A 15,961-nucleotide genomic window follows, 5' to 3' on the forward strand; every position below is an offset into this window, starting at 1 on the left:
CATCTATGTCTTGAAGCATGAACATTAAATATACTTTCTTGTGTCTTGCAAGAATACCATTATGGATAATGCCTTTGGTTGATGTTTCTTAAGCAAAGATCTTGTTGCTGTGTTTCAGACTAAGTGCAAAGCATAGTATTTACTATTTCAGGAGTGCACGGTATTAATATTTTGATTGGCGTTGTGAATGTCACATGCTGTTATTGTTAGTGGCACTGAGAGTAGAAACGTTCATTGAGAAAGATAATCCTCACACAGAAGGATGTGGGAATATGTAATTGGCCGTCAGGAGGTTAAAAGAGACTTGACAAGATTTCAAGGGATTGAAAAAGTCAATCTGTCGAGGAGCATACCCACCTCTACTCCAAAAAAGGCTTGTATTCTAATTAAGATTTATCACAAGGTTTTTGGCAATAGTCCTGTCACCCTCCCACTTTTGCCCAGTGGAGCAAATTGAAACTCAGTAATCCTGGCAATATAACAGGTATAGTAATAAACTACAAGATGACATGATGTCACTGTCCATGGGTCCCACACTGTGTGATTCTGCCATCATACTGTGTTGCAATGTGATGGTTTTTCAAAATCTGGATGGTGTTTTCAGGAGTACTGAAATCTCTTGCAAGCACGTTATGTAGAGTTGTGGGCCCTTCTGCACTCATCCTATAATCTTCTGGCAGACTCCCAAATAGTAGCAATTTTGCAGTCTAATGAGAAATGAAGTTAAATTACACCAGCCACTTTTTTTTTGATAAATAGCAAACTTAGAGATGCGGTTCCTATTTTATCAATGCAGGCAAGCATGTGGTATATTTTAGTAGTATGTAAACATACGTAATACTTCAAATGTCTGCTTATGTTTAAGAGATTTTGCAAAGCAGAGATGAGATTACTCATGTGATTACTGAAGTTGTTGTGGACATAGGTTTACAGTCTTCTCTTCTTTGCTGGCAGTTTTCAATAATTTCTAACTTGTGTCTGTGAAGAAAAGCCAGTCCTTAGAGACCTGCTATCTGCTGTGATATGTGAATTATAATACACGTATTAAAACTACCAGTTTTGTGTATAAATTGCATCTTTTACAAATTGCAGCTTTTCTGTAAGTTGCATCTTTTCTTGAATCTTTTCTGTGAAGAGAACTGCTTGGTCTCTTTCTGAATGCTTTAAAAGATTCATGCTGTTAAAAATGTCTGATTTAGATGAGATTTTGGTAAACCTCTCCATACGCAAGCACTTTAGAATAAAAAGGTCAAGTATGTGTGTCCAGACTTGCTTTGAGCAATATTATTTGATGTTACATTTATGACTGAGATTGCAAGAACACATGGGTTTTATATAGGTGTAATTACCCCACTGCAGTGATTAATTATGGATGAAAGTTAGATGTCCTCTGAAGTAGACAGGAATCTTTAAATATGAGATCCTTCATTTTCACGTTGATGCCATTTCAGAAAGCTTCATTCACAAAAACGAAAAAAAAAAAAATGCTTAGGATTCATCACCTGTAACAGCATTTGTAGTTTTATAATCGAGGAGAAACAAATGTGCTACAACTGTTTAGATTATGTGGACGTTTGCATTTGAAATGCTTAATTTTCCTCAATAATAAAACCAATCAAACAAAATCAGAGTAGTTTTGCCAACATTTGATGGAATACGATCACACAAAAGCATCTCTTTTGGTAACTGTAGAAGGAGTAATACAAGAGAGGCTTAGGTATTGTGGATGAATATCAGCCATTTGGAAAATTAGCTAGCTCCAGAAACGTTTAAGTAAAGAAACAGGTACGTTTCCTGTGATTTTTATTGAAAAATACTTCTAGGTTACCATTACTGTGGTACAGGAAGAGTAGTATTTTTATTTCAATAATACTCATTGAACACTCTAAAACAACAGCCGGCTGCATAGAGTTAACAGCCTTTGCTAACCACTGATTTACATGAGTTTCACACGGTGTAACACAATAACTGGGTACAATAAATTTATCTTCACTTGCGAAAGTTCCAGACTCATCTGTTGTTTCATCTTCTCTTTCATCTTTGAAATGCCAAGTTTCACACTGGTTTTTATTGAGACATTTTTGCTGGACAGTGCAAACTCATGTGGCTCCCACCAAATCTTTTCACACTGCCAAGGAATAGTTCTTTATGTTTTCAACTTATTTGCCAGGTTTTTGGTCCCCAGCAGCTTCTTTTCTGTCTCTTTCCTGTTAGTAATCTCAAGTAGAAGTAACGATATTGAGGTATCCACATGTTTGAAAAGGAGAGAGAACAATCCTTCTTGTTATTTCAATTCAGCTGGAGCCAAAAGTAAAGGCTAATTTTAAAACACGTCCTTATTACTGATCCAGTATCTTTTCACACAGTAAAGGGAGTAGTTGGTTTTCTCCATCAATTTTGTAAGTGACTGCTGCTTTAGAGCTAAGACTGCCTATTCTTAATATCACCTGTAAGATTTTATAGTTCAGTGTTGTGGCTGATTTTATTTTAGGGGGGAAAAAAATCAATGTGAAACTGTAATCCTAACTTGTTTTTCCCAAGGCTTACATAACTCTTAAAAAATACAACGTGGCTTACAAACTGGCTTGCAAGCAACAAATCACTCGCCTTACAGACAATTAACAGTAAGATTGTCTTTATGTCATAGGTTCCTTTCATAAATTGTATATGATAAATTATTTTTTCTGTTTGTTTTTTATTAGTAGTAGTATTTTTCATGTACCTACAGTATATCTTTGCTCACAGGAATAGTTTCATAAAAGCCACGTCTCACTTCAGTGAGGCCTCTGGAGGAACGTGGTGTGTTATTCCAATGCACATAAAACACATTAATGACTGTATAAGGAAGGATGGTCTATCCAGAAGCCAGGCCCTGTGTATCTCTGGCCCAGATGCACAACTGCTTAGGTAGTCGTGATTCCTGGTGATGTAGTGAGGAATTACGTCCTTGTGAGGAACTGAGCTAAAACAGAGGGTAGTGGTGAGGTTTCAGTAGGAGGATGACTGCAATCACTGAACTGACTTAAACCTTGTTTTTTTGAACCAAGGATTTGCACAAGTTTGTTTGCTTATGCAAGTAGCTAATGGCTTATAAGTTTATATCTGAGGTGTTGAGTTAAGGTAGAGTTATGTAAAAAGACCTCTTTGATGGTGAACTCAGTGTGTCCATTCTGTTTTTAAATACAGATTTAAGTGGAAATTCTGTGGTTTTGCAAGTTGATCTGCATGTAGTGGTTGGTTTATGCATCTGCATGATTGCACCGTTCAGGTAGGTGCGTGGTAACTGTCATGGATAGATCTAAATTACCATGAAGAAGTTTTGTAAAGAGGTTATAGATTATTGTGTTGTGGCCTCAATCACATACCTTTGATCTACAAGTGGACCTCTGTAATCGTGATTTCATGGAGCCTAACAAACTGCAAAAGATTAGAGAACTTATACATTGGCTTGCACGTTCAATCAACTTGCATATGATCAAAAGGAAATTCAAAACAAAAGCTAATTTATGGAAAAATATGTAGTTCAAATCACAGTTTAGCTCTGTGGGGTTCCAAATAACACACTACAATCTCTACATGCAGATGCTTTCATCTTACATTCCAGATTTGGTGACGTTCCAAAAGTTCTTATCGGACCTTATTATCATCTTTTATTAAAGCTTATTACATTTCTCTTTATTGCATGTTTGCTGTAATATTCTGTCATTCTTAATATGGAATAAAAAAGCTTTGATCTTTTTTAGCCAGTCATGAGATGGAAATATGCAACACAAGTATTTCACTACATACTATAAAGTCCCAGCCCGGTGTGTCCTTTGAACATTAAATTAATTGGCCTCTGTTTCTTTTTCCTTTGGTTCTTAAATCTTTTCATCAGACTGCACTTCTCTATGCCATCAACATGCAAATAGGTTATGCATGATCATATAGTGCTATCTCATTATTATTATATACCTCAAGAGATTTGTGGGGTTTTGTTGTTTTGGGGTTTTTTTGTAATAAATAAGACTTTTGAACTATAAAAATGGTTGGACCCGTTCGTTGATGCTCTTGTCTAAGAAAGATGTTTCCAATGAATTTTGAGACATTACATCGACATTGCTTTTCTTAACAATTCTGTTTTATGAGGGCTGCAATCTAAAGGATGTCGCCCTGAGCAAGACTTCTGTTGGAGTTGCGGAAAAAAAAATAAAATAGATAAGCACAAACCTGAGCCTCAGCTGTTTTCCAGAAAGTGGCTTGAAGAGACGAAAGGGAAGGAGTTAAAGATTGAGAAGGCAGAGACTAAAGAAATGCCTGAAGGAATACAGAGAAGTAATTATCCTGCAGTCTTAACCCAGTCTTGAAAAGCGTAAATCAGGGGAATTTTTTTTTCTCCCCCACAGTACTTGACAACAAAATCATTGATTATGACTTTATTAGATAGAAACCTAAAATTTATGGAATGCTTTTCATGCCTTTGTATGAACTAAAAGAGACAAAACAACCCTCGTCTCAAAGGAGTCAGCAATCTAATATGCACTTCCCCATCATTTCTGTACCTGTAATGATTTTTCACCATCTTATTAACTGTGAACAACATTATCTGAAAAAAAAATAAGCTATGTTCAGGAGAAAGCCCAGAATAATCCTGAAGATAATTTAGGTAATACTGAAGACTATTACGTAATGGAGAATGTTGGATGTTCATTGGAATAAATGGAGAGATCTGAAACAAGACATAACAGATGAATCTTATTTAAATAAGAGGCTACTGAATAGCGATCTTCGTTTCTGTTTTAAGAAATCCAGATTCTCCCTTAAGCTTTGAATGTGCCTCACATAATGCTGTTGACAGAATTAGACCATTGTTATAAAAAGTCCCTGGCTTGACAACTGAGTCGTGTAGCCATACAAGTTTTCAGATGATAAACGTTCCATTTTTGGGTGAATGTAGTAAAAATAGTTACACCAAGACTACTGCACATCTTTCTTAACAGTTCAAATGCAACAATACTTTAAAATGACATATAATCATCTTTGATTAGTGGTCAAAGAAAGTAAGTTTATCCATAGTAGCTAGCTTGTAGATATTTGTTGCTGTATTTTTTCTAGGCAATTTTTGGTGATGTTTTGCAAATTCTTTCTTAAAAGGTTCCCAGAGAAAATGAGGAATAGAGTATAAAGGTTGGATTTTTTGCAGGCGAAACAGTAAAATCAGTGGACGTATTCAACAGTTCAGGATAAAAGGAGAGACCACACTTTTTTGGTTACTGTATTGATCTTGATAGGTGTCGCTAAGTTTTTTGTATAATGCTATACTGAAATGTTGTACATTCAGACTATAGGTTCAGAAACTTTTACATGATTCTTTTGGTTGTTAACCTTTTGAAGATGCTCAAAGCATGTACTTTTAAGTTGTTTTAAATTTTGAAATAACAGGCTTTTTGTTGATTTGAGAAAAACAGTGATAAATAAAGAACCTGTCTTTGTAACTTTTAATTCACTTTGTTTAAAATTTTAATTAACTATTTTTAATTCACTATTTGATCTTCAGCAACATCCAAGGCATCCTATTATCTTAGAAAAAAGCAAATGAATGCAAATCATTGACAGCTGATTTGCACATCCTCTGGTCCACTCCAGGTCCTTCAGAATAAAATAGGTTTAGATTCTAATTATAGCTGCAAGAAAAATATATGGGAGATAATTTTAAAAACCACTTCAATGTTCAAATATTTCATTTGAAAATGTATTGCCAACAGGGAGATGAACTAGAAGATAATTCTTCAACAAGATTGAGCAATAATTGCAATTTGCTTAGTTTAAATTATAATCTTTTTGCATTGCTTTAAATATAAATTATATTCACTTTTCCTTATGTGCAAGTATGCATATATATTATTCTATTAATTCCAGGGAAGCAATTTTGTAAATCATGGTTTGAAGGCACCAGCACCCAGAAATACGTAGCAGTAGCAGTCCTAGAAGATGAGTTCAATATCTTAGCAAGAAGCTGATCTTCAAGCACAGCTTTGTGAATAATAAGACTTGATTACCATACCTTGTAAAACACAGGAGAGGAAGGAAGAAGAGTCGCTAGTATCATTCTGTTCTTCTTGCCAACTTTCCCCACAGTGTGGAGTTCTTTATGTTTATAGAATATAATGCCATAGGCCTTATCTCCAGAGGTCTTGGGGAGATGCTTGCTACTTAGAGATAGCCCGTGTTTTTCCTTTGTGCTGTCTTGTCTTAATTTTTCTTCTGTTGTTAATCTAAGAAGAGCTGGAGGAACATTGGAAGTCTGTTTCCTAGTTCAGGCAACTCTGGTTTTGCTTCTTTCTACTTAAAAGAATCCTGTCTGTGAATTCATGTTCCCCTGAACTATGTCATCTTTAGAATTATTTCACTGCAAAAAACAAGTTTATGAAATTCAGAATGGAAGCCGTTGATTTACTGACACTTCTGACCAGTACTTCAGAGACTTCAGACTCAAACTTCAGTTACCTCCCAGTTACTGTAGGGCTACTTCTGTGAATAAAGCCTCCGCTTATATGCATATGGTTTTGCTTGTTCATACTTAACACCTGCATCTTTAATGCTTTCACTTGCACAGCTCATAGGGTGTTTGCTGTGCCCTTTTTTTTCATATAAGCCTATTTGTCACTTACAGTACTTTAAAAAAAAGATGTAGTTGGTCCTGGAGAGTTGTGATAGAGATGCCCTTGAATTTTGACCAGAACAATAAATAAGTTTCTCTGGTTTTTACTGCATATTGCTACTCTTTCCTATAAAGAAAAAAAATATTCTTTCTTTCTGATGGCAATCATAAACCCCAGCATTGTGTGTATATTCATATCTGTGTCCAAACTTTATTTTCTGTTCAGAACTATATCCTGGATACTGGAGGATGCTAACACTTGTCTAATTTCTTTATCAACTAGCTGTCACTAGGTTCTTACTATTCAAGTGTATGAGGAGAAAAGAAAAAAAAATCCAGACAAGCCCAGTTTTTGCTAAATGGAGAAATAACTACATAAATTGGTTTTCTGTTACAATTCTTTTTTGTGCCTCTCACAACTTTGGCAGAAGAAAGCGTTGCGCTAGCGAGCAAGGCAGCGAAGGGAAAGCAGCCCCCAGTCGAATGCAGCAGGTAGTTGTCAGCTCTCACAGTTCTAGTTCTGCCATGTAGTTACGTAAATTATCCATCTCTCTACCACCTACTAATAAAGGGGCTGATTTCTTTTTGGCTTGCTGAAGAAAGTCTCGAAGAGGGTTTTGAAGTGATAATACAGTGTGTTTGCTCAAGAACAAGTTCCTTGTAAAGAGAATGCATAAAGCCCAGCAATACTAGCTTGAGCATGCAAGACAAATGGGCTGGCAACGGAAAAGAATGAAAGGGCCTGATAGCGGCAACTTCTTCCTGAAGCAGATTTATTGTGAAATGTTTTACAGTATTTAAACTAGTCATAAGATTTTTTTCAAGTGTTTACTGTGAAATGTATTCTTAGTTGCTGTTTTACTTACTGAGTGGAAATGAAGGCCTTGTAGACTGATTACAAACCAAAATAACTAGACCTCAATTACACAGTGAAAGGTAAGATCAACCAAGCTTGAAAAAGCAGTTTAAGGTGGTTCAGAAACCCTTCAGTGAACTCTGTGGGGACAGATGGTAAGATTACCTGATAGCCTCTAACAAATGGTACCATTTTTATGTTTATCAATGCTACTGTAGGTATAAATGCACTCCTTTAATCTGAGCTCTGAATCTTTTGAATATCCCAGTCCACTTGGCACATTCTGCTTTGCAGAAATATAAAGGGAGCGGCGGGCAAAAGCCCAACTGTTAGTTTGGTTACTGCTTGTATGTTTGAGATTGTTCTGGAGAATTCGGCCATATCCACCAGCACCACCCAGACACTGGTGCTGTGTTCATGCCAAGAGCAGCACAGATCCTAGAGGACTTTGTCCTCTCTGATGCCTCTCGTTCCCTCTCTCTTAGAGGGAATGGAGTTCTCACCGTTTACGCCATCACCGCGCTCTAAAGGTTGGCCATAATGCTGATAACTTGACCGGTACAATGGTACAAATACCATCTTAAACAACTCTGTCAGTCCCAAGGTAAAATGCTGTCTTAACTCCAGCAAGTGAAGATCTGTTGGTAGCTAGAGATTACTTTGCAGAGTAGAGATGGGGACCGATCTAACAGCAGAATAGGCAGAGGATATCATCATCTGTTTCTCTGCTTAAAAAGTCATCCTGTTCCATGATGGGAGCAATCATCCCAGTCTTGATACAAGTAAAAAGAGGCTTTTGTTAGGGTTTGTGGGCACATTTGGAATTGTGACAACCTGTCTTTTCTCCCATCCCCTGAGGCTTCATGCATGCTTGCAGCTGTGGGTTATTTGGATTGAGTTGTTGTGGTCTGTGACCACAACCATCACAAGCTGCCTGCCTTCTGCTTAGAGGCATCTGGCATCCTCAGACAAGTCCTTGCTGCCATCAGAGATATGCCAGTATTGAAAGTTGTCCCAATGTTAGTACCCTCATAGATTTGGCAGGCTCAGAACTACTCTAGGAAGGGTCTCTTGTCTTCATTGTCATTGTCTAACACAAAATAGATGCCAAATTGAATGGGAATAAACCAGACCTGACAGGCAATATCTAATCCAAAAGTTAAGAAACTGCTTCACAATAGATTTGGGACTAAAATAGAAGCTGAGAATAGAGAAATATATTTTGCTTTATATGTTTTTGCTTTAATTTTGCTTCTTTATAGAAAGAAGTAAACCTGCCATTTCTCTGAGCATAATAGAAACAGAGAAGGGGATTGAACTCTTGCATCCCAAAGGTGGAAGAAAGCCTTCATCCTTTTCTAGACCTGAGGAAATCAAACAAGCATATCTACCTCTGCAGTGTGCCTGCATCATTCCCCCTCTGGAAATTCAGAAATAGTTCATAATATTTGACTTGAAGGTCTCAGACCCTCTGCTGAGGTATGGGCTCAGTGTGCAGTTACCAGTACCAGGTGCTGCTTATCAGACACAAGGGAGATCAAGAATTTTTAATAGGTGCCTCACTATTCTTATAACATTGATAAGGGCATAAAGTTTGCTTTTATGTAGATGGCTGGCTGAGAAAAAACCAATCTTAATCCACAAAATAGTACCTGAATTTGTGTTAATCAGTCACTTTATCCATGTTCTTAAAGTTCCCCGTCTCTAAAGAAACTGTGCCTTGTATTTTGATCCTGTGTCAACAAACCTAATTCTTTCATGTTGTTCTCATATGTTTGTAGTGAAAGGAGAATTCTCTAAATTCCATACTGCTGTCTCAGAGAGATTACATAGTTGAATTACTTAGTGTATTAGTACACACTGTAAGTTTTGGGTTGTCATTGGAGTTGTCAAGAAACATTTTTGGTCTGCTTCAAAAATGTTCCAATATTCACAATCTGTGAAACAGCTGCATGTATCCATCTGTTCATTTGTATTAGACATTGTTTATGGAACTTGGTGCTAGTTCGGTGTCAAAGTTGAGAGAGCAATAGTATTTTTGAGGGATACAACTATTACTCACCATCCTTGACAGTGAACTACAGTGGGACTTACATCAGCACAAAGGAAAGGTAATTGTCACTTACCTTGTAGTAACTGTGGTTCTTTGAGATGTAATCAATATAGATCCCACAGTCCTTGCCTTTGAAGACTTCAAATTCCAGCTGTTTTGAATTATGAGGCAATGGCTAGAAGGTCATGTCAGAGCTTCCCCTTCTGATCTCCCTGTGGAGCATGAAGAGGCACAGGGCATGTACATAGCACCAGCAGACTGAGCTGTTAATGATGTTCTAAGCTCATGTGTTTGGAAGGGTTGCACTTCCAGAGTTACAAAATAAATGTCACTTTCTTTTTTTCTCCTGAAGAGTATTAAAAGTGATAAGAAGCCAGCAAAGTTAGGAGAGGTGATTTAGACCTCCAGACTGAAGACAAGAAATGTACTAGGTTTGAACCATGAAATATTTAGCTGTTTGTAGTCTTCCATTGCTGCCAGTGAAGTGAACTAGTATAACACATAGTAGTGTTTGACCCTAGGGATTTTGATGAAATATATTAAACCAGATACAATCATCAGATGATTAATACATAAATAAGAATTTCAGCTGAGGTAGGGCCAAAATAATAATGGCTAATTCTAGTGATGTGCCAAAAAATGGTGGTGGTCGGATTTATGGTTTAACAAGAGATGAGAGGGGGGGGGAAGAAATAAGGTTTTAGGGTCAGGGAACATTCTACATTATCAGGCTTTGACAGGCAATTTAAGGTCTGAGAAAGAAGAGTAATAGTAGAGTCGGAGACTTGGAACAAAGAGAATATGTCAGCTGTAGTGAGGATTTCAGTCTTTGAAGCATTCAGTAATAGGTCTTCGGTTGCATTCTGTTTTTTTGGTTTGTTGAGGGTAAGAGAGAGGGTTTAAGGCAAAGACCTGCCAGAGAGGGTCTTAATTCTGCAGTGTTTGCTGTCTGCCTGACGAAACTTCCACTGGTGCCTGTTTGTCTTAAGCAAGGGTTGCCATGGTCAATACAGAGAGATTGAAAGATCAGAGATGAAATCAAAAGGGATGAAGGGATGTCATTTGGATAGAAGGAATACGTAAATTAATAACATCGACTATAGCAGTGACCTGTTTCAGAGACAGAAGGAGCAGAAGCAACAAGACACAGTGAATTATCTTCCTTACATTTTGCACTAATAGTTAAAGTACAGTATTACAGAATTTTTTGCCAATGTATTTTAACTCCCCAGTAGGACTGAAAGACTATTTTAGCTTTGGACATAACTGTCATGGAATGAGCAAACCCATGTTATACCAAATGCAAATAAGAGTAATTACAAAAAAATTAATTTTGATGGTATCATAGAGTCATTGGAAGAGAAGGAAATACACCACAGATAGCAAAAAATTACATATGTTATGTGTATCACAGTATAGCGTTAAGGTGGTTTTTCTTTTCCTTGTTTTTGCTCTAAAAGTTTAGACGAGGAAGTTAATTCATTAATCCCTGGTGATAGCCAGTTTCCTTAAGTAGTTCCCCCTAACACCATGGAAGGTTGACTCTGTCTTTCATAATTAACTTCACTAAACTTTTTGACATGGCATCACCTTTCTAATAAACATGGTTGTGGGGAATTAAGTAGTTCAGAAACCTAGCTTACGCATTATCATTATCAGGGCAAAGTGCCCCAGTGTCCCCAGCTCTGCTAATGGTCTTGGCCTCATTCTGTAGACTAGCGTGGGGAACGGGCACGTAGCTTGAGGTTGCACGGAGTGTTGGTGACAGCATGAAAAGGGATGTCCATGTCTTAGGTTAGCCCTGCAACACCCACAGCGCTCTCCTTCCTCTCCTCCTGCGCTGTTTCTTTTTCCTTTCTGGCTAACCAGGACGGATCCATCTGCTGGTGAAATTATTTATTTTAGTAGGTCATTTAGGAGGTCACTGTAATGATTTGTCTCTTCAGAAGGATCAAAAATGAAAAAAGAGAAAAGGACATAATTACTGCCTATCCTTTTGAACATTGATTTGGGACCGGTAAAAGACTCAAAATGAGACTAGTGAGCTTTCTGTCAACTGCGTTCAGCGAAAGCACTGTATCATTAAAGGACAGTGGTAGTAATTGCTCAGTGCCATTGCTAAGCTGAACTATTAGTCTGTGAATGCTTGTTCCTGTAATTTAATTTTTTAATGTATGAGTTGCTATTCTGCTGCGAAGCATGGAAAGCCATTATTTGTGTGATTTGTCATTGTGGTTAAGAGCATCAAATAACCTATATCCTTTACCACCAGCAATGCATCTGTTTGGCCTCAACTGGCAGTTGCAGCAAACTGAAAATGATACATTTGAGAATGGAAAAGTGAATTCTGATACTGTGCCAACACATCCTGTAACAGTACCTGCTGGAGAAAATGGTAAGTGAAACAGGCACCAATTTTTCTCCTTCTTTGGGAGCATTTCCTTTCTTTGTGTCTTATTTACATTGCCAGACTTTAACACTTTTCCTCCAAAATGCTGTATTTAATGGAAGTACAGGGCATTTGTAAGTAATAGTAATTTTAAATAGATATGTAGATATTAAACAAGAGCACACCATTCCTCCTACATAGCATGTGAAAGGAGTGATGGATCCTGGGCAATAATGTTGATCTTGCTAGGAAAGCTGGCTGTCAACCAGAATTCCTCATGACAATTTACATGTAACATTTGATGAGGATAGAAAAGCTCTCATCACATCCAGAGAAGCAGAACCTCCATTTACTCTAAAGTCTTCGATAGTGTAGTGATTGTTGCAGGGTCCTCAGAGGTAGCAGGATGTTGCTGAGGCTGGCTTGGACCACCCTGCCTGAGCGACTGGGGTGGCTGGGGTCTCATGCTGCAGAAATGGCCAGAATGAAGCCAGGGAGCCTGAGGTGACAGGACACGCTATTTCATAAGGGGCACCTGATACCAAGATTCAATCTTTGGGAGTTTCAACAAGCTCTGCATAGTTTTCAGAGAAAAGCCTTCTCTGTGACAGGGTGGACATAATCTCTTTTTCTGAAGAGCTGGCACCAGAAAAGGCACTTCGAGGAGGATTTGCATATTTTCAAAGCTTCTCTCTTAGCTGTGTTCAGAAGGCATCTCATGATCAAGGAGCTTCCTATGGGATGGTGACCTCGCTAGGGAATGGCTTCTGTTTTTCTCTACAGATGATGATGTTTTCTTTTTTTTTAATTTCTCTCTGAAATTTAATAGGTCATGTATAATAGGTTCTTTTGTTTTCTCAAAGTCTCTAGCTTATAATATTGAGTCTGAATCATCCAACCAATATATAAAGTAAAAAAAAATAAAACCCACACAAAAAAACCCAAACCAAACAAAAAACCAAAACTTTATTAATTTTGTTGTAGGAGCTTTTAAAATACAAACAACATAAAAAGATTATTTTTAATCGACCTTTTTCTATGTTGCCCTTTAAGATTCTCAAAACATTTAAGAGCCTGTGCACTTTTGGCTAACAGAGGCTTTAAAATCAATAGGTTTTGAATGGAAAACTTGATTTAAATGGTTGATGAATGCGATGTTTGCTTCATTACACAAAAATCCATTTTCCCTTTCACAAGGTAGAGCTGACCTCCTTACCACTGAGGAGGAGGAAACCTCTGCCAGCAGTTGACATCTTGAAAATTTTTCAAGTTATCCCAGCTCCAAGTTATAGAAAAGATACAACTCAGTTCATTCTTTTTGTCGTCTCTGTAAGCACATGAAACTTCTCCAGTAGGACTTTTTTCGTTTCCTTTACCCTACTGCCTTTTTCTTGTACTTAGATATTCATTATCTCTTTCTGTGTTCTTACTTGTTTTGAATGAATAGCAAAAAGCTACTGTGTGGTTAATGAATACTGATGCTGCAGTGACAGCTCATCATCCCACTGTCTTCTGCCCTCAGTAGCCAATATACTTTCTTGTATAAAATATATACGTTTTTGTAAATGTTTTATAAATATAAATTGTTCTTTTTCCTTTGATTAAAAAAGTATAATTTTTTTTACAAATTAAAACCTGTTATGCTTTGCCTCAAAACCCAAAGGAAATAACAGGTATATCAAATCCTGTTTTACCTTCCTAACTACGGTACAAGAAAACAGGGTTAATTCCATCCCCTGTTGAATGCTGTCCTCTGCAGAATATGGTAAGTGGTCATTTATCAGTATACATCAGTATTAAACAACAGGCAGACCAGAGAATACACATTTTAAACCACAAAGGGAAGGTTAAGCAGAAGGGAAAGTGTGATGCCTAGATGTGAAATTTAAGGAGGAGGGCCCTGTGCTATCATACTAGTTACTGAAAACTGTAAGGAAGAATCAATAAAGCTTTGATTTGGATACTTTGACAGCTGAACAACTTTCAGTACTGTTGCTCTTTAGCCTCCTGGTAATATACCGATACTCTGATTTAGATGGGAGAAATTCCCAGTGTTGTATGGGCCAGGCATTCTCCTTGACTCTCATCTAATCTTTAGTTAATCCTGGGTTGCTTTGGTCAGAAAATCATAGCCCACTGTGTCCTAGACCCCAGGTGTTCATTTGCCATTCAGAAGTACAGGTACTTTGTGTGATGAAGTAGCAAAGCTTACACTTGAAAATGCATCCTTATGACCTCTGAAGAAAATTCAGCTGTGGTTTACCTAGAAATAGCTAGTCATAAATTGGCAGTAAAAGCATGTTAAATCATCCTTAAATGCAAATCATTTGTTAAGTGAAGCTTGAATCTCTGAACAAGCCTTTTCCAAAGGTCTTTTGTTTGTTTCTTTTGTGGACTTTTTTTTTTTTCCTCGCTCCCAGTGCTTCTCTCTATATGAACAGTAAACTACTGGCAACATATCACCCGCTTATCTAAGACAGACATGATTCAGGGCTGCATAAAGTGGCATAAGAATGTGTCTTTTCTATGGATATGATGAATTTTATAGGCCACTTCAGTTTAGGTTCTCCAAAGTAATTTGTAAGCCATGCTTAATCAAATACAAACACTTACTTGAGGTGTATCAGTGCTTTATCTGTTTTTATAACTGGGCAACAGAAAAGAAAGGTTGTAAAACAGAGCTTGTTTAAACATTGTGTTGTAGCAGTTGGTCACATCTCACATGTTGCTGTCTTTATTTTATGTCATACAAGATCTGTGTGCAGTTCAGAAATACCTTATAATAATATATGCTTAATTGCAGATTTTTAGAAAATGCAAGAGAGGAAAAAAGTGAATGGGAAAAGGGGCATTTCTTTTGGCTTACTTAAATGCACTTTTTGAGATTGTACTCATTAAAATATATTATGCTTACTTTAACTGATATGTATTGAGCTTTTTGGTTGTTTACAGTATCTCATGCTAATTAAAGGTATAGTAACTTCTTAATTAGATGTTAGTTTGGGTTTTTTTCTAAAAAGGTATGTTTTTAAGGAGGATTTTGATTTCATTTCTTGAAACAGTTGTTGCAGAAGCATATATAGCAGATGTCTCAGAAAAAGGTCTGAATACAAGGTTATTCAATGGAATGGGAGAACATGGTATTGACTGACTAAATCCAGCCTTGCAACCTAATATTCTAATTAGTACTGCCTTTGAAGGATGGAAAATGATATTATGTGTGACACTATACAGCAATTATTGTTGAGCATTTTTGTGTTTTGGTTGTGCATTCATTTTTATTGTGTGTTACAGACACTCAGTTATTTGCAGTGTATCTTATAATCTATAGAATGTTTGCAAATAAGGAGAGGGAGTTTGGCTTCATGTCATTTTAGTGATATATGTGAATTATTTTCCTTGTATAATAATTAAATATAGTTTATTGTTTTAAAGATTTCTTTAATTCAGGATTTTGTCCACCCTAACATCAGACAGTCGAAATACAATTAGATAGTATGGGATACAGCAAATTAATGTATTTTGTAAATAAATAATGGTATATCTAGCAGTATAAGTACAAATCAAGAGATAAGTATTATTTACCTATAAATATTTATGTGTATTTGTATTATTGTCTTTTGGGGAGGGTCTGTGAAAGAAGAAATTTTGGGGGTAGAGAAGAAGTATAGTGAAAGAGAATATATTCAGGAGGCTAGGTATTTTAAATTTTGGGTTCTTACTTGGACTGTTATGTCATTATGGAAATGTGTGAATGAATGTGACATGTCATATTTTGATTTAAAGCTGTGTATAAGAACTGTTACTGTTTAGAAAGTGAAAAGGAAATGATGTCACTACTAAGGTTTTTCTTATGCCCATTGAGATGCAGCAGGGAACAAAGAATAATTACTGCCCTGTTCTTAGGAGGGCAAAAAACTAGGGACGATTTTGAGAGAGGTGGTGTGGTGTTAAAGGGGCATATGGCTACAGGGTAAAACTACCTCTTTGGGGCGGGGGGGGGGGGGGGAGAATGGGATAATT

The 15,961-nt window shown here is 36.9% G+C and overlaps 1 protein-coding gene across 1 annotated transcript in view; it reads left to right on the forward strand.

Moving 5' to 3' along the window:
* The first annotated feature begins 11,823 nt into the window (after positions 1–11,823).
* TENM3 (teneurin transmembrane protein 3) overlaps positions 11,824–15,961 on the forward strand; it is a 97,291-nt gene continuing 93,153 nt past the window's right edge. The window contains exon 1 of the mRNA XM_009707460.1: positions 11,824–11,944. Within this exon, the coding sequence (XP_009705762.1) occupies positions 11,824–11,944 (121 nt within the window). The remainder of the gene's footprint in view (positions 11,945–15,961) is intronic.

Source organism: Cariama cristata, unplaced genomic scaffold, assembly GCF_000690535.1.
Source record: "Cariama cristata isolate BGI_N322 unplaced genomic scaffold, ASM69053v1 scaffold10369, whole genome shotgun sequence".
NCBI classification, from domain to species: Eukaryota; Metazoa; Chordata; class Aves; order Cariamiformes; family Cariamidae; genus Cariama; species Cariama cristata.